Genomic DNA, 27,173 nt, shown 5'->3' with positions numbered 1-27,173 from the left:
TCACCTGAAGTTTTGTTTTAGGAAAAAATATTTTTCCATAACTATCTCTAAAGAATTCTTGCCTTTGTAATACCCAGGACTTCTCAAAGAAGAAAATAATTCTGAAAATAATTCACACATAAATTTGACTACTTTAATATAAATAACTACTGAAGCAAAGCATATTCATTTGAAAAATCTAAGAAATTTGGAGGAAATAGTGAAGAAAGCTTTAGGGGTAAAAGAATTTAAACATATATTTTTAAATTATTTCATCTACTTATTTATAGTCCTAACTTCTACAGCTGCCTGAAGGATGTCAGAATCATTTGGGAGCACTTGTACAAGATAAACCTCTTATTGACTTGCACTAGTAATCTTATTTTAATGCTGAGCTTTGGAGACATGGTTAGAGTGGTTTGCAATTCAATTAATGAAAATCAGGCATGGGTCCTTTAGAAGAATAAATTTTATTTTTTTCACAGAAAGAAAAATCTAACTCCTTAAAAAATATTTGCTCTTTTCAATTAATTTAAATTCATATTGTCATTCAGAGGTAAGTGAAATATTCTCCCTCCCTTATTTCCATTTCTTCTCTCAGGGGTTTCATTCTTTTATAGTCTTCCCTTTTATAGTGAGAAAAATTTAAGCATATGCTATCACTCTGGGGGGGTTGAAAGAGATGCATAATGATGGGTATGCTTGCTTCCTGCAAGACACTGTGTTAAGCTCTGTGAATACAAGATAAGTAAAATCCAAACCTAGCTTTTTAAAGAATTCACTGTTCATTTAAGGAAGCAGATATCTATGTAATCATTGTATAATTATTATTCAATATGATTACCATGCACATGAAGTTTTAAATGAAGTGTTATAGATGAATAGGTAGGGGAATAGTTAATTTTACTGGGGAGGTTTAGGAACATGTCACAAAAATTAAATTGTAAGTGGTGCAGAAATATGAAGTGTGGTTTGCAGTAGGAATATCGTGATCCACCACTGCTCAGAGTTGGCCTTAGAGCTTGAGGTCTGATTGATCCTAGAATGAACCATCACTTAGATGCTGTCAGGGACAGAAGGCAAAGTATGATGGTGGCAAAGTCCCAAGGAGGCTGTCCGCAGAGATTGACTCTAAGTGAGGCAGGCCAATCCAGGTCTGGGCCAAGTGTCAGAAACAAGGCAACTAATTGCACATGTCGAGCTGGGACATTCCTGTAACTTCATCTGAAAACAAAACAAAAAAGAGTCCAAACAAAGCATACATGTTAGTACTAGGGCAGGCAGAAGGACACCAGACATCTAACTGATGTATAGATTAGGGTTTTTCAAAAAGAACCAGGGTTTGATGAGAGGAGCATGAAGGGGCCAGATTACCTGTTATTCCAGGAGGCAAATCATCTAAGTAGTCATCTGCAGTTCGTAACATCTGCCTCAGCGCAGAGAGGATCAGAACGTCCTTTAAAGGGTCCTGCTCCCACTCTGGAGCATAATTTTCAACCATCAGAATATTAGAAATAGGAATTTTTAGCATGGCTTGGATTTTCATTATCTGTGGAAAAATTATTTAATAAGGACCAGTCTTACATCTAAAATTTGACTGAATTTAAATATAATTCAAAAAATAAACAAAAACAATGACTTAACAAATTATCTTCAGAATCTAATTATAATTCAGATAATTACAGTTTTAAAATGAAATTTAACCAGGCAATTGATCATTTCTTTATTTACCTATGAATATGTAGTGTGAGCACACTCAAACACACATACACACACAGAGTATAATATTATTATGACAATAGCTGGTTACAAACAGTGTTCTTTACCTGGCTTTGAGAAGTCATAGTATTATTCATGTTTAAAAAGTCTTCTTGAAGAACACCATGGTAATTTTTCACTTTAGTCAGCAAGGCTACCTGTGGTACACCTAGATCAAGTAGATAAATCAGTAATTTTATATCATAATCAGCAATGTGTCAACAAGGTAATTAAATATGTATAAAATCAGTTCTCTGTAGGATGGTTTTAAGATTTGGAGAACTAAACGACTAGTTCTGGCAAGGAGGTGGAGAAAAAGGAACCTTCGTGCACTGCTGGTGGGAATGCAGACTGGTGCAGCCACTATAGAAGACAGTATGGAGTTTCCCCAAAAAGTTAAAAATGGAACTCCCATTTGACCCAGTGATCCCACTTCTAGGACTATATCCTAAGAAACCAGCAACACCAACCAGAAAGGATATATGCACCCCTATGTTCATAGCAGCACAATTTACAACAGCTAAGATTTGCAAACAGCCTAAGTCCCCATCAGCAGATGAGTAGATTTAAAAACTATGGTACATCTACACTATGGAATACTATGCTGCTATAAAAAAGAAGGAACTTTTACCATTTGCAACAGCATAGATGGAACTGGAGAGCATTATGCTAAGCAAAATAAGCCAGTCAGAGAAAGATAAATATCCCATGCTCTCACACATATATAGGATATAATGAACAACATAATTTGATGAACAAAAATAGATCCAGAGACAAATGGCATGGGGGGAGGGTGTAGAGAACAACCAAAGGACTTGTATGCATGCATATTAGCATAACCAATGGACATAGACACTGGGGTCGTGGGGCTTGCCTGGGGTGGGAATGGTTGGGGGGCGAGTCAATTGGGGGGAAAGGAGACATATGTAAAACTTAAGACAATAAAAAAAAAGATTTGGAGAATGAATTATCCCCTAAACATCTCAACATGGGACCTGAATTTCTTCTATTAGGAAAAATAATAGTTTTCTTCCAACATGAGAAATCATTTTTAAATGCAACTAAATTCACACTATGTTGTAATCATCTACTATTCCATTCATATAGTGTATTTTAAAGTGTTTTTTGGGGAGTGGCTGATGGACCTTGACAACTAAAAGGAACCCAAGAAAGAGATAAAGTGAGGAGGGTTGTGTGTCTACATTTATAAAAGCAAAATACACTGTTTTTCATATTTCTAAGGGCCTCTTGCCCTCTCCCTCACACCAGAGATGAATAAATCTCATTTGACTTCTAACCTAATCATAGCTCTCCTTTAGTAACAATTGCTTCCCCAGAAAAAAAAATATTATAAAATTGAGATTTCCAGGCTGTTTCTGAGACTTCTTTTGTAGAGCTTTTTAGAATTTCCTCCTTACAGAAACCTTAAGTTTATAATCTCTTATTACAAAATGAAGGTCTTTACTATCTTCTCCTCATTCATGTCCCTGATGAATAACTAGTAAAGTTGGCTAATTAAAACCTGGCCTTTGATAGAGGGCAGGACTCAATTGACAGGCATAAATTTTTTCCAACTTCTGTTACAATGCAATTCTTCTTTTTCCAAATTAATGCAGTATCTTCTTAGAGACTGTAAGTCAGCACAGTTACATGCATTCAGCATTGCCACCCAACATGGTATGCAGCCATAGGCCCTTAAAAAACTAATTTTAAATCTGAACACTTCTGTAACTCAGTCTTATCCCAAATCCACTATGTTTTTAGATCTGTTAAATGCTTATATATTTACATTGAGTATATTTAATGTTTACTACAATCTTTAGATGTAGAACTTACCATTCCCATTTTATAGAAGAGGAGATTATAAATTCAGTGCACTTGAGTTAACTTTCCAAAGATCAAAAATTCTGACTGTTTAAAAAAAAATCTTAATTATCCACTAAGACCATGGTCTGTACATTAAACTGCACAGATTTATTTTTCAGAACCTAAATACAAGTGGACTTTTTATTGATATACTAAACAGTGAGGCTCTGGAGTATAAGCGCTCAAACAAAAGTCTTTACACTAAAATTTGTGGAAGTTCAATGAGAAGACTTCCTTCCAGTTCTGGACCAAATAGAAAAGACAAACAATTCTTTCCACTAAGTACAGCTAAAAGCACTGGATTATATATAAGTTGAATGCAAAGATGGAAAGGTGGAGAGAAGACGACAGACTGTCTAGGGACCTTGGGATCCAAGGAACAATGTGGTGGTGAGCTCTCCAGGTTTTCTTTCTACTTCATATATCCCCTATTAACTGCTGGAGAAGCTTGCAACTAGAAAATGCCAATTGGAGCTGGCAAAAGAAAAGAAAAAAAACTGGAGGAAAAAGGAGGAGAGGGGAGGGAAGGGGAGGGAAGGGGAGGGGAGGGGAGGGAAGCCTGTTCTTTCCAGCCAAAGCATGAGAAAAGACACAACCTAGCAAGACAGAAAACTTTCAGACAACAGCTACACTATCCTAGCCACACACCACAGAAAATAACCTCAGTTTCATCCATGGAAGCATCTCTTCCCTTGTAAACCCTCCACCCTCTGCTTGGGTAGTATCATAGAAGAAGACCAAGTACTAGGTTCCCCTTAATGGTTTCAATGGAGGCTACTTGGGAATCCAGGACTTCCACCTAAACCACAGTACCAGTGTCAGAGGAAGCCAAGTGAGAATATGATGAACAACATAAACTGATGAACAAAAACAGATCCAGAGACAGAGAAGCATCGATCAGACCACCAAACCTCAGAGGGAAGGTAGGGGAGGGTGGGGGAGAGATCAACCAAAGGACTTGTATGCATGCATATAAGCCTAACCAATGGACACAGACACCAGGGGGTGAGGGCATGAGAGGGGGGTCGGGGAGGTAATGTGGGGATAAGGACACATATTAAATACCTTAATCAATAAAGAAATTTTTTTTAAAAAAAAGATAACGGGCAGGTTTGACCCCATCTCCCTCTCAGGCAATTTTTGTGTTCTGAAAAATAAAAATTAAGCTGAGAAGACTGAAAACAATAAATAAGTAAATAAAAGAAATAAAAGAAACTGAAACTTTAACAACCATTCATTTACCCAGCCTTAATGAGACTCCTATCCCCCTGTGGTATAAGTGTAAGCCATATGGGATCAATATAAAAATGCTCTTCCTTCTTAAAGGTGTCAAACAAAGCTTAGTAGGAAGCCTGTACTTTCACTCCTACAAGCACAAGGTCAGGAGAGGTGTGCTAAAACGTAAGATTTAAACAAGATCCAGAGTCTCATAGTGCAGTACCCAAAACATCCATGATGTAATCAAGAACTACTTATAACAAAAAGAAGAAAATCTAATCTAATTGACATTTGTGGGACATGCCAAAAATCAGCAGCATACACATTATGTTCGAGCACCTATGAAACATTTATCAAGATATACTATAAACTGAGACATTAATCAAACTTCAAAAAATTTTAAATAATTTAAATCAGAGTATGTCCTTTAACCAAAATGGAATCAATCTCAAAGTCAGTAACAGAATGATAACAGGAAAAACTCCAAACATGTAAAAGCTAAGCAATATACTCTAAATAATTCAAGAGTCAAGAGGATGTCCCAAGGAAAATTTAAAAATGTATTAAATCGGATGATAATGAAAATATAACACCAAAATTTGTGCGACATTACTAAAGCAGTGCTCAGTGCTTGGAGTTGAAAACAGAAAAAGTCCATAATCAGTCATCTAAGTTCCCAACAATTACCACAACTTGCCTAATATAAAGTAGGTCATTTTAGCAGCTCTATAACTATTTTTAAATTGAATTTTTAATTTTAAAACTCCTGAAAAAAGAAATGTCCAGGCCCAGATAGTTTCATTAGAGAATTCTCCTAAATATTTAAAGAGAAATTAACACCAATTCTACACAATCTCTTTCAGAAATACCGTAGAAGAGAAAGGAACACTTTCCAACTCATTCTATAAGGCCAGTATTACCCTGATACCAAAACCTGACAAAAACCAAAAAAGAAACTATAGACCAATATCCTTTATGAATATAAATGTAAAAATCTTTAATAAAATATTATCAAATAGGATTCATCAATATATAAAAAGAACTATATGCCATGAATACATGGGTTTTATTCTAAGGAAACCAGGCTGACTCAAGGTTCAAAATCAATCAATATAATCCAACATATTAACAGGCTAAAGAAGAAAAAAAATCCCATGATTATGTCAATCTATGGAGAAAAACTATTTCTACACCCATTCATGATAAAAAATCAAAATGCAGAGAATTAGAAATAAAGAACTTCCTCATCTTGATAAAGAACAACTATAAAAAAAAGTATACTAATGTCCGTAGAAGCTTTATTTACAATAGCCAAACATTAGAAGTAATCAAAATATCCTTTGATAGAGAATGTTTAAACTGTGGTATATCTATACCATGGAATGCTACTAAACAATAAAAAGGAATGAACGATACAACAATTTCTATGGACCTCAAAGAATATGAGATTGAGTGAAAAAATTGTCAAAAAATGACATACTGTATAATTCCATCTATATATATAAAAGCCCAGCAACTGTTAAGGTGGAACGACCAGAATTGGAATTACTGGTGGCTATGACGCACATTGCAGCAGCCAACCAGTCTGATCCAGCCAGGATTGGCACCCCCCTCAACATTCCGAGGCCCCCCCTGACTTCCTGTGGCCCCTCCCGCCCACTAGCCTCACCCCCCATCAGGCTCCCCTCACCTGCTGGTCACAGGCACAGGGAGCACCGACTGAGCTATTGGCACCCCTTCTGAGGGGAGACGCCCAGCAGGTATACAGAAGGTATACGGAAGGCGCTCAGTGAGGAGTCCGCCTGGATTGTGTTCACACCTTCATATTGCCTCCCCCCCCGCCCCCCCACCTCCCCGCCACCACCACCACCACAATGCTGAGGTAGCCTGATTCAGGACCCGTGCTGACCACCCACATGCAGAAACAGCGTGTGATAAACATCATGTCCCATAGATGCCTGAATCCGCCTCAAGAATAAGACACTACAGACCCGAGCGGGCAGATCAGAACTAAGACAGAAGGTCTGGGAAAAGCAGGGCTGCGGATGGCCGTGTTCTGCTTTTGCTGCCCGACTCTCGCCGGCCCCCTCTGTGTGCAAAGCGCCTGCATCCAATGGAGGCCTGTGAGTGAGTGAAGAACTGTGGCTGCGCTCGGCCTCTCGGCCTCATGGATATGCAGGAAACATATTTACGTGCCAGAATCTAAACATCTCTTTATCGGTAATAGTGCAATTAATGCAAGACCCACACTTGTTTCTAAACAGGACTCTCTCCGGCTGCGTGTGAACCCAGATCGAGGGTGTGCTCTCCGCCGAGGAGGCTGCAAAGGTTGCTCCTTCTCTTGAACGCACACAGCCTGGAGAGGTTTAAAGGGAAAAGGAGATAAAGAATAAAACAAAATAGCAACAAGCTCTGAAGCCGCTGCCGATGCTGTCAAATCCTCTGCGTGGTGGTGATGTCAGAGCCCGTCTCCCTGCGCCCTGGGCTCAGATGGGCGAGCCACTGACACCTGCTAGGTCGCCTGGCACCACGCGGACACTTTCAACCTCCCGCCAGCTCCTGGAGGTGGGTGGGCTTGCGGATGGAGGCTTCAGTGTTAAAGTAACCCTGTTAGTGTAGCACAGATACGCATAGGCTTTTTGATGAGAGAGAACCCATAACATCCCTTCACAAATGTGTTTTTAACTGTTCTGAGGTCACTCTCCCAGCCTTGGCGATTCTAAAATAGGCCCCAGCGATTCCACTCGCCCAATGCAAAGACTGACCCAGGTTTCATGGAGACCAAACCCTCGCCCCTGGAGAAGCCGCGTCCTTTCAAAAGGAAGGTCACCCTGGTTGCGGGTCCTTGCTCTTGGGCACTTCAAATATTTCTTGCCACGCCCTTCTCTACCCAGCAAAGCTCATTTGGAATTGAAGGCCACATAAAGAGCTTCACAAACAAGAAAAAGCTAAAGGAGTTCATCACCCCCATTGGGGGTGGGGCGGCTGGCCATCCTCCTGTGTCCCCTCCCCCTAGCCCACCCTGCCTGAAGCCTGACGGGGCCACCCGGACTCCACCCATGCACCAGTTCATGCACTGGGCCTCTAATTTATATAATATTCTTAAATAACAAAATTATGGAATGAGAGAAGAGATTGGTGATTGTCAAGAATTAGAAATAGTGGGGGATTAGGAGGTATCGTAAGAGGGATTTTGTGGTGATTGAATACTTCTGTATCTTGATTATAGTACTAGGTCACATGAATCTACTAGTACACGTGATAAAACAGCGTAGAGCTATACACACAAATTAAAACAATGTTAATTTCCTGGTTTTGATCATCCTGGTCTAGTCACATAATGTGGGGAGATGATTCCCTTAACAAGCCACATGAAAACCACAGAAGACAAAAAGCTATGGCCATTTTAGTCTTTCAGGATTGAAGAGTAGGACTTAGGGTGTGCACCAATCAACCCAGGGCTTAGGAAGTGTATAAAGCGTACATGGCAGCTCTCTGTATTACCTTTGCAACTGCCTATGAATCTATAATTATTTCAAAATAAAAAATCTTAATTAGTGAAATGAGACTCACCATAGTTTAACACTATTTTTTGAACTTGTTTGAACTTTGCCACCATTTCAAAAGAGAGACTGTCGATACAGTTGATATCTAAAACATAAGCCACACAGTGAATTCTGTCCTTCAGTGATGGAGAGGTGATGAAGGTAGGATGTCTGGATGTAATTGGTTGCTGGGGTCTAAACTGTTAGAGGAACATAAGGTAACATTTAGAGAGTCTCTGCTGAATTCTTTAAGACAAAATTCATTTTTCAAATGTGACCACCATTAACCTCCAACCCATAATTTTCCCTCCCCACAGCTCCTCTTCCCCCAGATTTATTAATATTGTCCCTTCCGTATTTTCTTTCCACTGAGAGCATAATGCATTATATGTTTGTTATAAAAAAAACACTTTGTTATTTTGGTGAATAATTATCCATAATTCACATTATCCAGAAAAACTACCATTATCAATGTTACACACCATTTAAGACTCCTCTCTAAGCATTTTACATACTTACTAATGAATAGAGAGAAAAGGAGAAAATACACTGAAAATCCCATTAAAAGTAAAATACTATAATTTCTTTTTATTTTCCAGAAGAAAAAAAAACTATAGTAAAACAGAAGAAATACCAAATTTCAAATTCATGTTAATATTGCCTTACCACAAGACAATAATCTTTCTAGGATTAGGAAAATAGATGACAAAACATAGTAAAAGATTGATTCATTATGTTTTAAATTGATCTTTATTGCTGGAAGTATTACAGATGTCTCCCTTTTTCCCTCCATTGGCCCCTTCTACCCCTCTACACATAGTTTTAACTGTATGTTTCATTGTTGGACTGAATTGGTTCATATTTTTCCCCTGTAAAAAATGAAGGTATTAGTATGCTCATGATTTTTCTTTCTGCTCTGTTCTTCCTCCCAGTGTCTTTATGTCTTCTTAAATTGTGAGCTCCATGAAGATAAGAATTATGTTCTTATTCAAGTGTATGTTTCTAGTAACTAGCATAGTGTCTGACACAACTTAGATTTAAAATAAATAGTTTTTAAAATAGTGTGTCCCAAATATATACATACATTAACAGGTGATACCTCAATTTGGAAAATGAAATGTATTTTAATAAATACTGCCTTTATAATTATTCAAAGTGTTTGCATAGATTTTTTGGGATACCCTGTATGAGTACTTGGCTACAGTTTTCTTTTTTTTTTTTAATATTACAAGTTTCTAGTTTATTTTTTTTATTAAATCTTTATTGTTCAGATTATTACATTTGTTCCTCTTTTTTCCCCCCATAACTCCCCTCCTTCCAGCTCCCACCCCACCCTCCGCCCTCACTCCCCACCCACTGTCCTCATCCATAGGTGCACGATTTTTGTCCAGTCTCTTCCCACATCTCCCACACCCCTTTTCCCCCCAAGAATAGTCAGTCCATTCCCTTTCTATATGGAAACCAGTTTTCAATCAAAAACAACTGAGAGGCAAAAGAAATCACTGTTTAGAAATTGAGGCTAACTGTATTACACCCAGTACCTAAAAGAAAGATGATAATGACGGTTAACTTTTTGAGAATTTGGAGTACATCATCTCATTTATCTTTTCAGGCACCCTATGAGATGGGAATTACTATTACCTATAATACATTTCACACCTAGGTATTTAAGTAGTATTTAAGTAATGAATCCTAAGTATTTACAGTATAACTTCATGCCTCAACAACAACAAAAAAGTTAGTTGTTCCAATGTTTTGTCTAAGTGATAAAAAAAAAAGTGAGATTAAACTACTGCTTTACTATAACTATACATCATAATAAAGAGTGATATACTAGTAAACATAATCTCCTCCTGACCTTTTACTGGAAGTAGAACCTTGCCTTTTGGATATATTTCTGAATACTATAGAAAAGAAGAGCAGTAACTCTACTTATGTGAATACTTACTCATATAAAGTACAGTAGTGTTGTTTAATGTTGAAATCACCTTAGGATAGTTAAAAATTTCTTATGGAGTAAAAATTCAACAAAAAGCATAATAAAATTATTTTGAAATGTTTTAGAGGACTAAAAAGTTCTTACGTGATATCTGTCCGGCACACAGCCTTCTAAGATGTGGGATATGTCATCCATACACAATCCTGCTCCCTCTTTCTCATCCAGCCCCATGGTGTCACACAAAATAAATGGCAGAGATTTTCCATCTTTTTCATCTTGAATAGAATACATCCTATACTGCAAAAAAAGGGGTAGGTGTAAAATTGCATTCTTCAACCAGCGTTCATGACAGTAGAAAGACCAGAGACTGGTTAATATTTGAACACTGCTATCCTCAAACATTTTGGTCTCAGAATCACCTTAGACTCTTAAAAATTATTGAGAATTCCACAGATATTTTATACGAGTTACATTTATTAATACTTGACATAAATTAAAACTGAAAGAATTTTAAATATTTCTTAAATCATTTAAAAATGTAATTATGAACCTATTACATGTTAACCTAACCAAGATTTCTATGAAAAAATAAAATTACTTTCCAAAAATATTATTAAAAAGAGTGGGATTGATTTACTTTTTTGCAAATCTTTTTAGTGTTTGTATTAATAAAAGATAGTTGGATTCTCATATCTATCTCTGCATTCAATCTGTTGTAATATATTGTTTTGGTTGAAGTATATAAAGAAAATCGGGCATCATACACATGTAGTTGGAAAGGGAGGAAGTATTTAATTTAACATCTTTCAGAGAATTTTGTATATTCCTCATTAATATACATGAAAATTCAACAAGTGGTAAGTTCTCAAAAATTAGCTGCAATATGGAATTTGTGACATTTTCATACTCTGTTACATTAAATTCACTGATCTATCTTTCACTTTGAAATAGATTTTATCCACAAATAATTTTGTAACCTTATACACTGGTCATTTAAAATATCAGTTCACTGGCTGGTTTACCTATATTTTCCAAATATTAAACACATTTATCCTATATAATAAAGAGGTAATATAATAAAAAGTAATATGCAAATTGACCATCCCTCCAACACACAAGATTGCTGCCCCTATGTGGACACAAGATGGCCAGCAGGGGAGGGCAGTTGTGGGTGACTGGGCCTGCAGGGGAGGGCAGTTGGGGGAGACCAGGCCTGACGGGGAGGGCAGTTGGGGGCAATCAGGCCAGCAGGGGAGGGCAGTTGGGGGAGACCAGGCCTGACGGGGAGGGCAGTTGGGGGCAATCAGGCCAGCAGGGGAGCAGTTAGACGTCAATCAGGCTGGCAGGGGAGTGGTTAGGGGGTGATCAGGCTGGCAGGCAGGGTGTGATCAAGATCATGGGGCTCACAGACTATGAGAGAGCGCAGGCCGGGCTGAGGGACCCATGCTCCCAAGTGCACAAATTTTATCCACCAGGCCTCTAGTATAAAATAAAGCCACTCACATGGATAGAATCTAGACAACTTCAAAAAACAAAATGTGATTCTTGAAAATCCTAGAAAATGCTTTCAGTTATTGAATATGGCACTAAAATGCTCCATTATATTTTTATGATAAATTTTGCACTGGCAGTGCACAGCTTATAACCTATAACCTATCAGAAGATAACAATATTAGGTTGTAGTGATTATATATAAACACAGCTTGGTTATGAAATTTCTTATTTATTCTTTTTTATTATTCTTTGATTGTATGATAACATTTTGACAAACATAAAATGGGAGTTTCTAGGTAAATATTGCATCATAATTTGCAGATCTTTAGAGTAACAGTTTTTAAACAGTATTAGTTTTTATTTCCTTAAACATATTTGTTTATAAATAAGATGGTGTTTAGATTTACTCTTTGAAGGTTGACCCACCAAAGGAAATTGCTATTTTGTTGCTCATTATTATTTCTTATAAAATGATCCTATGTGATGGGAACTTCTGTATTACATAATTCTCATTTCTTTTTTTTTTATAAAAAGAGAAAATCATTTCAATCCAGATAAAGCCATGTGGGACATGAGCAAAAAATATACATTAAATATAATGATTGAAGATTTACACAAAGTTTTTACATTTTTGTTGCTGTTTTGTACAAGTCCCAAAATCATTCTTCATATAACTACTTCTTGCATCCATAAAAATGGAAAGCCTTGCTGTATAATATAACTTCATGGAGGTAGTTCTCATTCAACTTTTACTCATGTTTTACAGTTGATTTAGCATTTAATTGTTTGTAGATTAAAAGGAGGTTATTGGTCTGAGAGAAAATGGCAAAAAAATCAACAAACCTAATAATTGTAATTTATAAAAATTCTCAGGAAATTCATAGATAACTTACCAGTTCAGTAATGCTAGTGACATCAGACCCCACTGCAGCTTGGCGAGTCACATGGCCTTGGAAAACAGACTTCACTGAATTGAAAAAACTGGACTTTCCAGACCCAACTGGACCCAGCAAGAGAATATTAATTTTTGAAACCAAATCTGCACAGGGTGTGTAGGCTCTGAGCTCTGATAGGAGCTTATTTCTGTACCTGTTAAAATATGGTAGTTAAATACAACAGCAAAACTTCCATAAAGAACAGCACAATTCTTCCAGAGTTTCTTGACTCCAAAATTTAAAAATGTCTTAATTACTTAGTTATTATCTTTACGTTAACATCTTCTATCATATGATTTGAATGGTCTAGGTCAGTGATGGTGAACCTTTTGAGCTCGGCGTGTCAGCATTTTGAAAAACCCTAACTTAACTCTGGTGCTGTGTCACATATAGAAATTTTTTGATATTTGCAACCATAGTAAAACAAAGATTTATATTTTGATATTTATTTTATATATTTAAATGCCATTTAACAAAGAAAACTCAACCAAAAAATGAGTTCGTGTGTCACCTCTGACATGTGTGTCATAGGTTCGCCATCACTGGGCTAAGTTATGTACTTTGTGCTTGAAGAAAATGCATTTGTCTATATCTGACTAAAGTTAAACATTGACCAGCAACCAAATAATTGTCAAACTATTAGCTTTAGATCACATATATTTATAAGAAATATCAACAAGTGAAAATGCATTATTATTTTCAGTAATAATATTATATTAAAAAGAAATAAAAATAAAATATATGCAATGCAGAGAAATTTATCTATAATTGGGGAAAGATGGCTTGGTTTTGAAAATTTGCTGACATTCTCCAAAAACTTTATTCATATAGAAAAACTTCAGAGACATTGTCTAAAATAGTCATCTAGACTTTGTCTAGAAAACTTTGAATATTACAGGTCGAAAGTAAAACCTGAAGTTAAATTGTCATCAAGTGGATTTTTAAAGTGGCCTACAATTGGTCATGTTTTATTTTTGTTGTTATTGTTCTAAACTGCTTTGAACATATGTCAATAACATCATAATTCATTTTTATCACTCCAAGTGATTTTTATTTTGATATTTCTTTAATAATGCCATATGTACAATTATTCTAAACTAGAGGCCCGGTGCATGAAAATTCATGCACTGGAGGGGGGTGTCCCTCAGCCTGGCATGTCCCCTCTCACAGTCCAGGAGCCCTCAGGGGCAGAAGGCAACATGGCGATCAGCAGAAGGCAACACCCCATCACACCTCTGCTGCTGCCACTGCCGGCAGTGCAAGCTTCAGATGGCCCTGGTTACCTGAGCTTCGGGCTGGCCCTGGGCGGCTGGGCAGCCACCATCCGAGGCTTTCCTGTGCCTTGGGCCAGCCCTGGGCAGCTGGGGGGCTGAGGGGACTGGGGAACTCTGGAGGCAGGGGCAGCAATGCTGGGCCCGTGGGCCTTGCCACATGCCTGCTGCCCCAATGGGGCTGAGGGGACTGGGCGCTGCCATCTTGTGGCTGTGGGCGCCACCACCTTTGAGGGCGTGGCAGTCACTTAGCATATTCCCTCCTTATTGGCTGTGGGTGCCGCTATCCTTGAGGGTGGGGCAGTCAATTAGCATATTCCCTCCTTATTGGCTGTAGGCGCTGCCATCTTTGCAATGGCATGAGGGTCAATTAGTATATTTCCTCTTTATTAGATAGGATGAAATGAGTAATTAGTCCAACTTACTGTGCAACTCCTGTTATTCTCCTTATGTAGCTTTTATCATCCTTAATTCCTATAGGAAATAAAACAGCATCATAATTTTTTAAACTTCTTCAGTTCTCTTTTTAAAGTCTTATTAAATGTAGTCTACCTACTAAATAAGGCAATACATGTGCTTGCATAACCCAGGGTTGAGCTGTTCAATGAGGAATTAGTGTTGGCAACATAATAAGAAGAGGAAAGAGTACCTTCTCAATGTGGCAGGATAGTAAGAAGCTGGAAAAATTCCTGGGCAAGTGGAATGGGGAAACTTAGACAAGATAATTAAACAGGGCCAAACAATTTGAACAACTTACAGCCAGTTAGTGAGTCACAAGATTTTATCTTCCCTAACCAAGGACACTTGAGAGCAAATGGTTTATAACTCTTCTCCCTAACCAGAGGATACATAGCTTAAATCACTCTGGTCAGGGAAATAGAGAACAGAGACCAAGTTAATGCCATTTGTGCCAGCTAAACCCAAGGACAGATGAAGTCAGGGGAACGAATAGCAAAAACCCGATTAAAGCCACATATACCCAAGATAAAATTAAAACAGTAAAGCAGGCCAAAGAAAAATCTCAAATACCCCTGTATGCTCATTTTGATCTATCAGCATATTTAAAACATACCTGGAAAGCTAAGGAATATTCTGCTGAAACCCTCCCCTAAGATTCTCACCCACAGAAGAGAGAGAAATCCCTCAAGACAAAGACTTGGTGTGAGGCATGTACTTTTTACTTCCTCCTAAACTCCAAGGGTTCCTATGAGGTTTAAAACCAGGGAAGCATCAGGTAGTGATAGCTCTTCCAAGATTTACTCCTGACCCCCTACCCCAATCCTGTCTCCAAGGCCCTCTTTTTCTCTGACTTTCCAGTGAACTGAAAGCATCTCTACCTTGGCTCACTTCTATCACTGTGGCCTTCACTTTCCAGTGCGCTAGCAGCAGTCCCACCTTGGCTCACTTCTTCCCTATAACCTTTCTAGAGAACCAAAGCAGAGCACCACCTAAGCTCTCCCTGTTGCTTCTTCCACCTAAGTCCTTCGTTTCATTGTCCCCCAGCTTTAATAAAAACACACTCTCAAAATAACCTGGACTCATGCTGTGAAATCTTTCCTACACAAATTCAAGAACCCACACACTACAGGCCAGCCAGGGGCAGACCCACTCCATGCCGGTCCCATCTGGTAACATCAACATATTAACTCACTCTGGAAACATACACATAAAAATGCCTAGAAATTTTCAGACTAACCAAAAATCCAAATAGACCTGCTATGATAGTGAGGTCTCTTTCTCTTTCTCTTTCTCTCTATCTTTCTCTCATCCCCCCACCCCAATCTCCATTTCTGTCTCTTCACTTACATTTACCAACTTAGTTTGCTCAAAACTGCCTATACTTTCCAGTCTCTTAGGTTTCATTTGGAGTTTATGAAAGAGAAAGTTGGTGGCATGAAATCTGTTTGTTCCTCTCACATTTCCTTTTGCTTATAGATCAACTAGAGGCCTGGTGCATGAAGTTCTTGCACAGGTAGGGTCCCTAGGCCTGGCCAGCGATCATTCTGCAACACACCTGGTGGTCAATGCACATCATTGCAAGCCATCATTCAAACTCCTGTGGGGACAATTTGCATATTAGGCTTTTATATAGAGAGACTATAACCTACTAAACACAAAGATTGGAGTGAAAATGTAGGAATATCTAACATACCTTCAACTCGAAAAACTTCACATTCCAAATAATTCGTGGAATAGAGATGTTTTATTCCTAATGGAGTCAATAACGATGGATGAATAAAAATTTTGGACTCTTGTGGAATTAAGGAGAAAATGATATCATTAGAGGAATAAAATTCCAGTTTTTTAGAAATAATTCTTGGTTCTACATTTAAAATTTCAGTTGTTTCAGTTTTATTAGTTTTAAGTGAAAAATAGAAAGAATTTTGATTTCTATAACTTTCACCCTGTTGAGGATAATCCCCAAGTAAAAATGCCCCAACAATACAGTTGTGAAAGTAAATCACTGTTATAGTGGGTCCTTGATGATTGCACTTATCAAGCATCTCTCCAATGGAACATTCATGGACACTAGACTTATAAAGAAGACTCAAGGAAACATTTCCAAGCAGCTTTTGCAGAATCTTTTCCTCATTCCATGTCAATCTGGTTGTCACTGCCATTGTTCTGTATCTAATGGAAAAAAACAATAATAGGTTAAGAGGAAAGTATAGCATAGTGGTTCAGAGTAGAGATTTCTGCTTCTAGTTCCAGTAGTTATTTTTTCTCTGACTTAATTAAAACATGTTATTTGAAATATAAGGCAATAGAAATGGAACAATAAGTAGATATTAAAAATAAGTAATTTGGATATAAAAATATAAAGTTTTTTAAACCAGTAGGCAAAATAAAATACATAGTAAGTAAAGAATTTAAAAATTAGAAATCAGAAAAACTTTTCTTAATGATAATTAGTAAATATTTTGGGCTTTGTGGCCATATGGTCTCTGCCAGTTACACAGCTTTGTCAATGCAAAAGCAGCCAGAGACAATATGTAAACAAATAAGCATGACTGTATGCCAATAAAACTTTCTTTACAAAAACAAGTGGCTGACACGCAGGCCACAGTTTCCTAGCCCATGAATTAGAAGATAGAAATGAGGAATTCATACAGAAAAGACCTCACAAAGAAAGAAATTGAAATATGAAAAGTGTTAACAGTAATGGAGTACCTCGACTGGCAAAATGTAACAATAGCCATTGTGCTAAACCTTGCAATGAGAAAAATTATAAATGCAAGATAAACTGTAAAATACGTAGATCTGAAAGCATTGGAGAGCTAACAAAGCAGTGAAGACTTTTCCTTTTCCAAAGATTGCGAAAAGAAGTGAATATAGAGAAGTAAGCTTGGCATGTGGGAGCACATTTCCCGGAGGTGCATTTATCGACCATAGAAGAGGTACCTAAGTTGCTGAGAAATTAGCCAAAGTGTTCACTGGACTCATAAAGCTAAGGTACTATGGCACAGCAAGGAAATGCTTGGCAACTCTCCCTCCAGGCTATGGATTAGGATTCTGAAGAACAGAGAATAAGTGAGGGTGGGTGGACTGAAAGTAGACAGACTTAATCCCATCTGCTAGTAATCTCAACCTGTGACAGGGTTAAGATAAAGGAGAGTGCTAGTCCCTCTAGATAGATGCATGATGCATGCAAAATAAATCTGTCTAAATAAAGAGAACATTGTTTTAGCTTCAAATTATCTCTGCAACCTTTTTTTTTATGCCAAATGCTGCATACTGATCATAAACACAAGGACAAAACAAAACAACATGCTAGAAAGCCAAGAAAAAAAAAAAACACCCCAAACTGATATTGGAGTTACCCACATAGATTTTTAAATAAATGTGCTTGGCTTATTCAAATAATTAAAACATAAGATTTAATGCTTGACAGCACAATGGAAAAAATTAAGAAGAAAAAAAGAAATTCTGGATTTAAAAATCTATAAATCTGAAATTACAAACTCGAAGAATACATTTAACATCAAGTTATACACATTATAAGGAAGAATTAGTCCGAAGAAAATACATCAAATGGAAGCAATGAGACAAAATACAAATCTGATACAACTATATGGACATTTTACTAAAGTTAATTTTCTCTCTACAGTACCCAGTGCATAAAATTTTCATTAAAAAGCAAAACATATGAACAACAAAAGTATGATCATTAACACCAATTTCATTCAGAAACTCTTTATCTAAGAAAGAAAAACAGGCCATTTTCTTCACACAAGGAGAAAACATTGGATGGCAGGAAGTCACTGACCTGTTTTTAGAAGCTGGACCAGGCTTCAGTGGAGTATGAGCTGCTCCGTCTGGCTTGTGCAGCAGCCACACTCTGGAGACAGGAAGTTCTGCTGAGATCCTTGACTTGCTGGTCTGAAAGAGAGGAAACTGAAACTCAAAGCGTCATTCAGCTGGCAGCATGCCAGGTGCCATTAAGTTTCTTTTTCCCAACCAGAAAAAGACAGAAAACAAAACAAAACAGAAAAGAATAGGATTCCCACTGAGCACATGCAAATGATCTTTGATTTTCTATGTCCCCACATATAGGCTTTCATGAAATGGCAAATATTAATTTTAAAAATTCCAATAAAGCTAATAACTAACAATAGATTACATGAAGCAAAGGACTAAATCTGCTATTTGGAAAATATGGTAGTAGAAAACACCCAATCAGAAACATAAAGAGAAAAAAATCAATAAAAATGAGGATAATTTAAAGGGCCTCTGGGATAAGTGTAGCAACGTTTGTATCATAAGGTTACCAGAAGCAGAAGACAGAGCAAGGAATTAAAGTCCTATTTAAAGAAATAATGACAAAAAAACTTCCTTAATCTGGTGAAGGAATTAGACATATAAGCACAGGAAGTACAGCATCTCCAACAAGATGAACTCAACGATGCTTATATCAAGATACATCATAATTAAAAGGTTAAAGTTTATAAAAGGAGAATCTTGAAAACAGCAAGAAAAAAAGCAGTTAGTTACCTACTCAGGAGCTCCCATAAGACTGTCAGCTGATTTCTCAAAGGAAACTTCGCAGGCTAGAAGGAACTGGCACAAAATATTCAAAGTGATGAAAAGTAAAGACCTACTAACAAGATTACTCAGCAAAGCTATCATTTAGAATTAAAGAACCGATAAAGAGCTTCACAGAGTAGAAATAGATAAAGGTGTTGTACAAACCAGTATTACAAGAAATGGTAAAGGGTCTTTTTTAAGAAGAGAAAAAAAGATAACAAATAGGAATAATAAAATGGAAATAAATACATAGTTATTAACAATAACTTTAAATGCAAATGGATTAAACACTCCAAAAGACATAAGATGGCTGAATGCATAACAAAATAAGACCCATACATATGCTGCCTACAAAAGAATTGGAATGCAAACTGGTAAAGCCTTTTTGAAGGGGAATTGAACAATATGTAAGAAAAATATGCATGCCCTTCTCTTTTGGCCAATAATCCCACTTCTAAGAATCTATCTTGGAGATACAATGCAAAAAAATACATATACACAAGGTTATTCATTGGATCATTGTTTATCATTGAAACATATTGGAATCAGCCTAAATGCCCACATATAAGTGATCAGTTGAAGAAATGATGGTACATTGCACAGTGGAGAACTATGCAGAATATACTGTTAAGTGAAAAAAGTAAGTGCAAAAACAAGAATATTTATAGTAATCCAATTTCCATGTAAGGAAAAAGAAAATATACAAGTGTGAACTCATTTGTGCAAAAAAAAATACAGGAATAATAAACCAGAAACTAAAGAGATTGGTTAGTTACTAACAAGTGGGAAAGGGATAAAATAAAAGGGGGAGTAAGAAAGAGGTGGTAGGTATAGGGAAAGAGCGTCACTTCTCAAAGTATACCCTTTTGTATGGCTGTTACTCTTAGAACTATACTAATGCTTCACACATTAAAATAAACAAACAAACAAATAAATAAATAAACAAATCATTAAAATCAATGAAGATGTAGGGGGAAATCAAAATACAATAGAGTAGTTCCTCTCTTTATCTGCAGTTTTTCTTTCCACTGCTTCAGTTACCTGGAGTCAACCATAGTCTAAAAATATTAAATAGAAGATTATAGAAAGGAAAACTTTCCAATTTTAATTGCATGCCTTTTTGAGTACCTCACCTCATCTCATTATGTAGCCATTGTATCATCTCACATCATAACAAGAAGGGTGAGTATTTTATGATAAGGTATTTTGAAGGAGATAGAGGAGGGGGGGAGAAAGAAAGACCACATTCATAAAACTTTTATTCTAGTATAGTGTTATGATGATTCTATTTTATTATTAGTTATTGTTGTTAGTCTCTTACTGTGCCTAATTAATAAATTAAACTTTGTTATACATATGAATATATGCATAGGAAAAATATATGATATATATATATATATGGTTTTGTATTATCCTCAGTTTCAAGCATACATTGGGAGTCTTGGAATGGATCCCCTGTGTGGGCAACTACTCTATAGACAATAATGAATCAACCTAATTGTGTGCCTATAATTACTATAACACTGAAGGAGAGGAATGGGGAGGAAAAGAATTAATCTAAATAACTGCAGAAAACAGTATTTTGACTATATACTCTAAAGCTAAAGATATAAAGAACTGTAAAACACCATACTCTGGTTAATAAATGTGTTCACCATAAGGATTCAGGTTAGGAACTTTGAAACAAATTGTTCATACTAAAATTGAACAAAAATCATAATAAATACATTGTAAATAATAAGCTCTAGGCTTCTCTTTGTCAAAAACGTTACAAATAAGAAAAAGAAGGCTAGTAGGAATCCTGTGATGATGTATTGGAATTGCAGGAATTGGTATAAGCACACATACAAAGAGATAAATAAAGAAACAAATATAGGTGTTTGTTTGTGTGTGGATTAGGATAGAAACATATATTTCTAGGTCTGTCCACTGAGAAAGCAATGGCATTGTAGAAGTGAGCATGTTTAGTCTAAGATCTCGGTTTCCAAATACAGTCATGCATGCCAGGGTTCTTGTTCCAGCAACTAGAAGGGTTCAGCAATCTGAGAAGGGGCTGTGTGTAATTTAAGAGTCCAGAGATGAAGCATAATTTTGAAAGTCATTTGGAGCTTAGCTAAAAGGAACTAAGATCTCCTCGTCTCAGGACAGCATGCTTTTTATTAACATAAGTTGTCCTAAAGCGAGGTATATATACACTTCAAAGGGTCAGGGTTTCTTACAGAATCCATTTTAAGAATGGGGGAATTTGCCTACAGCTGTCAGGTGTTTGGCCAGTAGGAGGCAATAACATGTAGATTAAGATGTCCTGAGCTGTCTGGCAGCAAGCAATGATTTTAATGCATCCTTTTCAGGTTTGGGGAAATGCCCTTCAGCCACTCCAGATGATTCAGCCCTTGCTGACATGCTGGAATTGGCTTCCGGCAGTGCACTGCTTAACAATATAGATACATTTTAATAAATGGTGCGAATATCATAGAGTGTACTTCCAAACCCCAGATGGATAGCCTACTGCATACCTAGGCCGCATTGTAGAGCCTATTGCTGCTAGGCTACACACTTGTATAGCATGTTACTATACTAAGTACTGTAGGCAACTGTAACACAATGGTAAGCTCTTGTGTATCTAAACATATCTAAACATAGGAAGGTGCAGTAAAAATATGTATAAAAGATAAAAAATGGCACACCTGCGTCGGGCACTTACCATGAGTGGAGCTTTCAGGACTGGAAGTTGCTCTGGGTGTCAGTGAGTGAGTGGTGAGTGAATGTGAAGACCTAGGACATCACTGGGCACTGCTGTGGGCTTTATAAGCACTGTGCACTTAGATTACACTGAATTTATAAAACAATATGAAATTAAATCAGGCTCAAGAGGAAATGATGCAATCAAGAGTCACAGTAAACACAAGATATATGAAGATGCTGCCAGTGTAACACAATATACTGATTTACAGCAAACTTCTTTTTTATGAGTAGAAAGATACACTCTAAAATAATAATAAAATAGTAGAGTAAATACATAAATCAGTTACAGCTGTTGGTTATCATTATCAATTATCATGTACTGCATATAATTGCATGTGCTGCACTTTTATACCACCTGCAGCACTGTAGGTTTCTTTACCCCAGCATCGTCACAAACACGTGAGTAATGTGCTGTGCACATCGTGCCTACATCTATGACATCATTAGGTGATAGGGATTTTCAGCTCCATTTTAACCTTATGGGACCACTACTGTATATACAGCCCATCGTTGAACAAAGCATCGTTATGGTGTGCATGACTCTATCATTCTCCAATAAAAAGAACCAGAGCTCTTTGGACAAATGTTTTATTCCCAGTCCAGGACAGGGAAAATACAAAACAAACCTGAAGCTTGTTGTGGTGCAAGAAAGTAAAGAGGTGCTCAAAAATATAGGGAAAAGACACAGTTTGACCAAAAGGGGAATAACTTGAGAAAAAAATAAATAATGACAGTATTGGATTAAAACCCATGGAACAAAATAAATAGCCATGAGTCCTGACAACCAATGGTCATTGGCACCAGTTCAACAAGAATCCCCAATTTGGGGTGCAGTGAAGAAGAAAACTTTATTCAGTGCAAAACACCTCAATTGTGATACAGTATGGTTGTGAAAACAGCACAGCTTTACCCTGCTCTAGTGAGGCATCTTTGGTGTTTCAGCTCAGTCAGAGAGACACAGTCTTCATTCTTCAGTGGAAAGGAAAAGTGCATTCCCAGAGGCAGAGAGGACCTGGCTTATATGGACAGAAGTCCCTGCCCCTGGTCCCTGCTTGGTCAGAAGAAAGCCACTCTGATTGGCTAGAGCTGCACAACTTTGATTGGATGGAGAAAGCCCCAGTCCTATTGATTGAAATAAGATTCCAGGAACTCCTTTATAAGGGCTGGCTCAGATGGCAGAACCACAGTGCAGGTAGGCAGTTCAGTGCAGAGGCAGAAAGTTCAGTGCAGGCTTCTCCATGAAGTGCAGTTTGTGTGAGAAGGCCCTGTGCAGACATGGTTCCTAGAGTGCTTTTATTTTTTTTTTTAATTTTAGCCCGGTTGGCCACCAGGAGCCCTTCTTAGTATGTACACCCTGCCTCAGGGTTCACAGTCCATTGTGATAGCTAATCTAATAAAAGAGAAACATGAAAATTGACCGTACCTCCACTACACCCTCAAGCCACGCCCACAATCCAATCAGGAGCGAATATGCAAATTAACCCAACTAAGATGGCGGCAGCCAAGGAGCTGGAGCGAGCAGGCTTGGGTTGCCCCCGGCAATGGAGGAAGCCAAGCTTCCTGCCTGCCCTGAGGGCCCTGAGCTCTGCTTAAGGCTACAAAGTTTCAATTATAGAAGATAAATAAATTCCAGATACCTGCTTCCAGCTGCCATGGCCTTTGCTCAAAGAGGGGCTGGAAGCTTCCAGGACCTGGGTTCTGCTCAAGGCTACAAAGTTTCAATTATAGAAGATAAATAAATCCCAGATAAATGCTTCTAGCCCGCAGCCACAGCCAGCCTGAAAATGGACCTCAGCCCCTCACCCAGGCTGGCCAGGCACCCCAGTGGGGACCCCCACCCTGAAAGGAATGTGGCCAGCCTGAAAATAGCCCTCAGCCCCTCACCCAGGCTGGCCAGGCACCCCAGTGGGGACCCCCACCCTGAAAGGAATGTGGCCAGCCTGAAAATAGCCCTCAGCCCCTCACCCAGGCTGGCCAGGCACCCAAGCGGGACCCCCACCCTGATTTAGGACATCCTTTAGGGCAAACCAGCTGGTCCCCCCCCATGCACCAGGCCTCTATCCTATATAATAAAAGGGTAATATGCAAACTGACCCTAACAGCAGAAAGACTGGGAATGACTGGTCACTATGACACACACTGACCACCAGGGGCCAGGCGCTCAATGCAGGAGCTGCCCCCTGGTGGTCATTGTGCTCCCATAGGAGGAGCTCTGCTCAGCCACAAGCCAGGCTGACGGCTGCCAGTATAGCGGTGGTGGTGGGAGCCTCTTCTGCCTCCTCAGTAGCGCTAAGGTTGTCTGACTGTAGCTTAGGCCTGCTCCCCGCTGGCAAGTGGACATCCCCTCAGGGCTCCCAAGCTGCCAAAAGGATGTCTGACTTCCAGCTTAGGCCCACTCCCCCCAGGGATATCCCCTGAGGGGTCCCAGACTGAGAGAGGGCACAGGCCTTGCTGAGGGACCGCCACGAGTGCACAGATTTTTGTGCACCGGGCCTCTAGTCTATACTAATAATAGCCTAGGGTCCTCAGACGAGAAAAGAGACCGAACTCTGGAAGTTAGTGCTGGGTTGCCGTGGCAACCCAGCCAAGGAGGCTGCGGATTAGGCCCGGAGAGAGACCTGCAGAGAGAGAGATAGGGTCTGATCTGCAGCCTCAGTGACAGCTGTTGATCAGCCATTGCCTCTCTCTTTCTTGCTGGGCTTCATCAGCAGCCGGGCCTCTGTTTCTCTTCAGGCCTCGGTGGGGCTGCTGATCAGCCCCACCTCTTTGATCAGGCCCAGAGAAAGGCCCGGAGACGCTGACTGGCATAGAAACAGTCCAATCAGAACCAAATCTGGGTGAATTGTGAGGAACCAATGGCTGCCTACGAGGCGGAGCTTTTGATGCTGGCTGGCATAGAAGCTGACCAATCAGAACCAAATCTAGGTGAAGTGCCAGGAGCCAATGGCTGCCTAAGAAGCAGAGCTTTTGACGCTGACTGGCATAGAAACCAACCAATCAGAACCTAATTTTGGTGAAATACAAAGGGAGAACCTAAGGTGGGGGCTGAGGAGGGCTTGTAAGGGCAACAGCTGTTTGGTGTAAGGTGTAAGAAAGAGGTTCAATTTTTTAATGACTGGTTTGGAAGTATAGTGCATATGGCTGGCTATCAGTCCAGTCCAGATAGAGGGATTATGTGTTTTTGTCTGCCAAAAGCATCTCCTCCTGCTGAAAAAGGCCCCCCGCCCCATTTAAGCAATCCTATCCTATATAACCTATCCTATCTAATAAAAGAGAAACATGGCCGAAACCGGTTTGGCTCAGTGGATAGAGCGTCGGCCTGCTGACTGAAGGGTCCCAGTTCGATCGTCAAGGGCATGTACCTGGGTTGTGGGCACATCCCAGTAGAGATGTGCAGAGCAGCTGTCGATGTTCTCTCTCATCGATGTTTCTACTCTCTATCTCTCTCCCTCCTCTCTGTAAAAAAATCAATAGAATATATTTTTTAAAAAAAGAGAACATGGTAGTTAGCCGTACCTCCGCTACCCTTCCCATTGGCTAATCAGGGCAATATGCAAATTAACTGCCAGCCAAGATGGCGGCCGGCAGCCAGGCAGCTTGAAGCGAACATGAGGCTTGCTTGCTTCAGTGACAGAAGAAGCCAACGTTCCCCGCCTGCTGCTGCCGGCCTCTGAGCTTGCAGTTTGAAACATTGTTACAAATATAGAGGCTAAACAAAACCCCAGAAACCTGCTTTCAGCCAGCTGGGATCTCAGAGCTGGAGTTGAAACAGTGTTTCGATTATAGAACCCAAACAAACCAGATATCTGCTTTCAGCAGCAGAGGCCTAAGAGCTGGAGCCAAGCCTCAGAGCTAAAGCTGGCCCAGAATAAAAAAAAAAGGAGCGGTTGGGAGCTTCAGTCACCCGCCAGCCTGAAAACAGCCCTCAGCCCCTCACCCAGACTGGCCAGGCACCCCAGTGGAGACCCCTACCCTGAAGGGGGTGTGACCAGCTGCAAACAGCCATCAGCCCCTCACCCAGGCTGGCCAGGCACCCAAGCGGGACCCCCACCCTGATCCAGGACACCCTTCAGGGCAAACCAGCCGGCGCCCACCTGTGCACCAGGCCTCTATCCTATATAGTAAAAGGGTAATATGCCTCCCAGCACCGGGATCAGCGTGACAGGGGGCAGCGCCCAAACCTCCTGATCGCCCTGTGGCTCTGTGTGTGACAGGGGGCGGGGCCACAACCTCCCTATTCGCCTTGCTCTGTTCATTACAGGGGAAGGCACCCCAACCCCCTGATCAGCCCTGCTCTGTGCCTGATAGAGGGGAGCTTCCCAACCCCCTGATCGCCCTGCGGCTCTGTGTGTGACAGGGTGCGGCGCCCCAGACCCCCCCCCCCCCAAGGGCCCTGCTCTGTGTGTGACGGGGTAGGGCCATAACCTACCCATCGGCCCTGCCCTGAGTGTGACAGTGGCGGCGCCCCAACCCCCTGATCGGCCCTGCTCTGTGGGTGATAGAGGGCAGCGCCCCAACCCCCCCCCCACACGGGCCCTACTCTGTGCATGACAGGGGGGAGCTCCCCAACCCCCTGATGGGCCCTGCTCTGTGCATGACAGGGGGTGGTGCTCCAACTCCCCAATCAGCCCTGCTCTGAGCCTGACCAGGGGCTACACCTAGGGATTGGGCCTGCCCTCTGCCACCCAGGAGCAGCCCTAAGCCAGCAGGTCGTTATCTCCTGAGGGGTCCCAGACTGCTAGAGGGCACAGGCTGGGCTGAGGGACCCCCCCTCCCCCCCGAGTGCACAAATTTTTGTGCACCGGGCCTCTAGTCTATACTAATAAAAGGGTAATATGCTAATTAGACTGGGAGACCTTCTGGACAAACTTCTGGACAAAGCCATGGTGGTGAGCCTGAGGCAGAGGTGGTTAGGGGTGACCAGGCTGGTGGGGGGGCAGGGGGGCAGGTGGGGGCAACCATGCTGGCAGGGGGGGCAGTTGAGAGCAAGCAGGCCTGTAGGGGCGGCAGTTGGGGGCCATGAGGCCAACAGGGGAGGGCAGTTGAGGGTGATCAGGCTGGCAAGGGAGGCCAGTTGGGAGTGATAAGGCAGGCGGGGGTGTGGGATGTTGGGGGTGAGCAGGTTGGCAGGCAGAGTGGTTAGGGGCAATCAGGCAGGCAAGCAGGCAGGTGAACGGTTAGGAGCCAGCAGTCCTGGATTGCAAGAGGGATGTCCGACTGCCGGTTTAGGCCTGATCCCACATGATCAGGTCTAAACCGGCAGTCGTACATCCCCCCAGGAGTACCAGATTGGAGAGGGTGTAGGCCAGGCTGAGGGACACCGCCCCCCCCACCCCCCATGCATGAATTTCATGCACCTGGCCACTAGTAAATAAATAATTTAATAAATTAAAAGATG

At 40.0% G+C, this 27,173-nt stretch overlaps 1 protein-coding gene across 1 annotated transcript; it reads right to left on the bottom strand.

Moving 5' to 3' along the window:
- Positions 1-745: 745 nt before the first annotated feature.
- IFI44L (interferon induced protein 44 like) lies at positions 746-18,383 on the bottom strand. Its single transcript, XM_006086119.3, has 9 exons — positions 18,273-18,383; positions 16,158-16,636; positions 14,431-14,479; positions 12,693-12,888; positions 10,450-10,602; positions 8,395-8,566; positions 1,806-1,906; positions 1,354-1,528; positions 746-1,203 (listed from the first exon to the last, which is right to left on the bottom strand). The coding sequence occupies exons 2-9, from the start codon at positions 16,624-16,626 to the stop codon at positions 1,163-1,165; spliced, it is 1,356 nt and encodes a 451-aa protein (XP_006086181.1). The 5' UTR covers positions 16,627-16,636; positions 18,273-18,383; the 3' UTR covers positions 746-1,162.
- Between the last annotated feature and the right edge of the window lie 8,790 nt (positions 18,384-27,173).

The sequence above is a fragment of the Myotis lucifugus genome, unplaced genomic scaffold, assembly GCF_000147115.1.
Source record: "Myotis lucifugus unplaced genomic scaffold, Myoluc2.0 scaffold_25, whole genome shotgun sequence".
NCBI lineage: Eukaryota > Metazoa > Chordata > Mammalia > Chiroptera > Vespertilionidae > Myotis > Myotis lucifugus.
The sequence above is the reverse complement of the archived record's forward strand: the minus strand, read 5'-3'. Positions and strand labels throughout refer to the sequence as shown.

Bases quoted from the DNA above. Each gene is read 5' to 3' on its own strand.
- IFI44L (XM_006086119.3), bottom strand. From the start codon at position 16,626: ATGGCAGTGACAACCAGATTGACATGGAATGAGGAAAAGATTCTGCAA. The intron at 14,480-16,157 runs GTATGTTAGATA...TATTTCCTATAG, and splicing joins TGAAGTTTTTCGAGTTGAAG to GAATTAAGGATGATAAAAGC. The intron at 1,204-1,353 runs GTAATCTGGCCC...TTTTGTTTTCAG, and splicing joins TTTGCCTCCTGGAATAACAG to ATGAAGTTACAGGAATGTCC.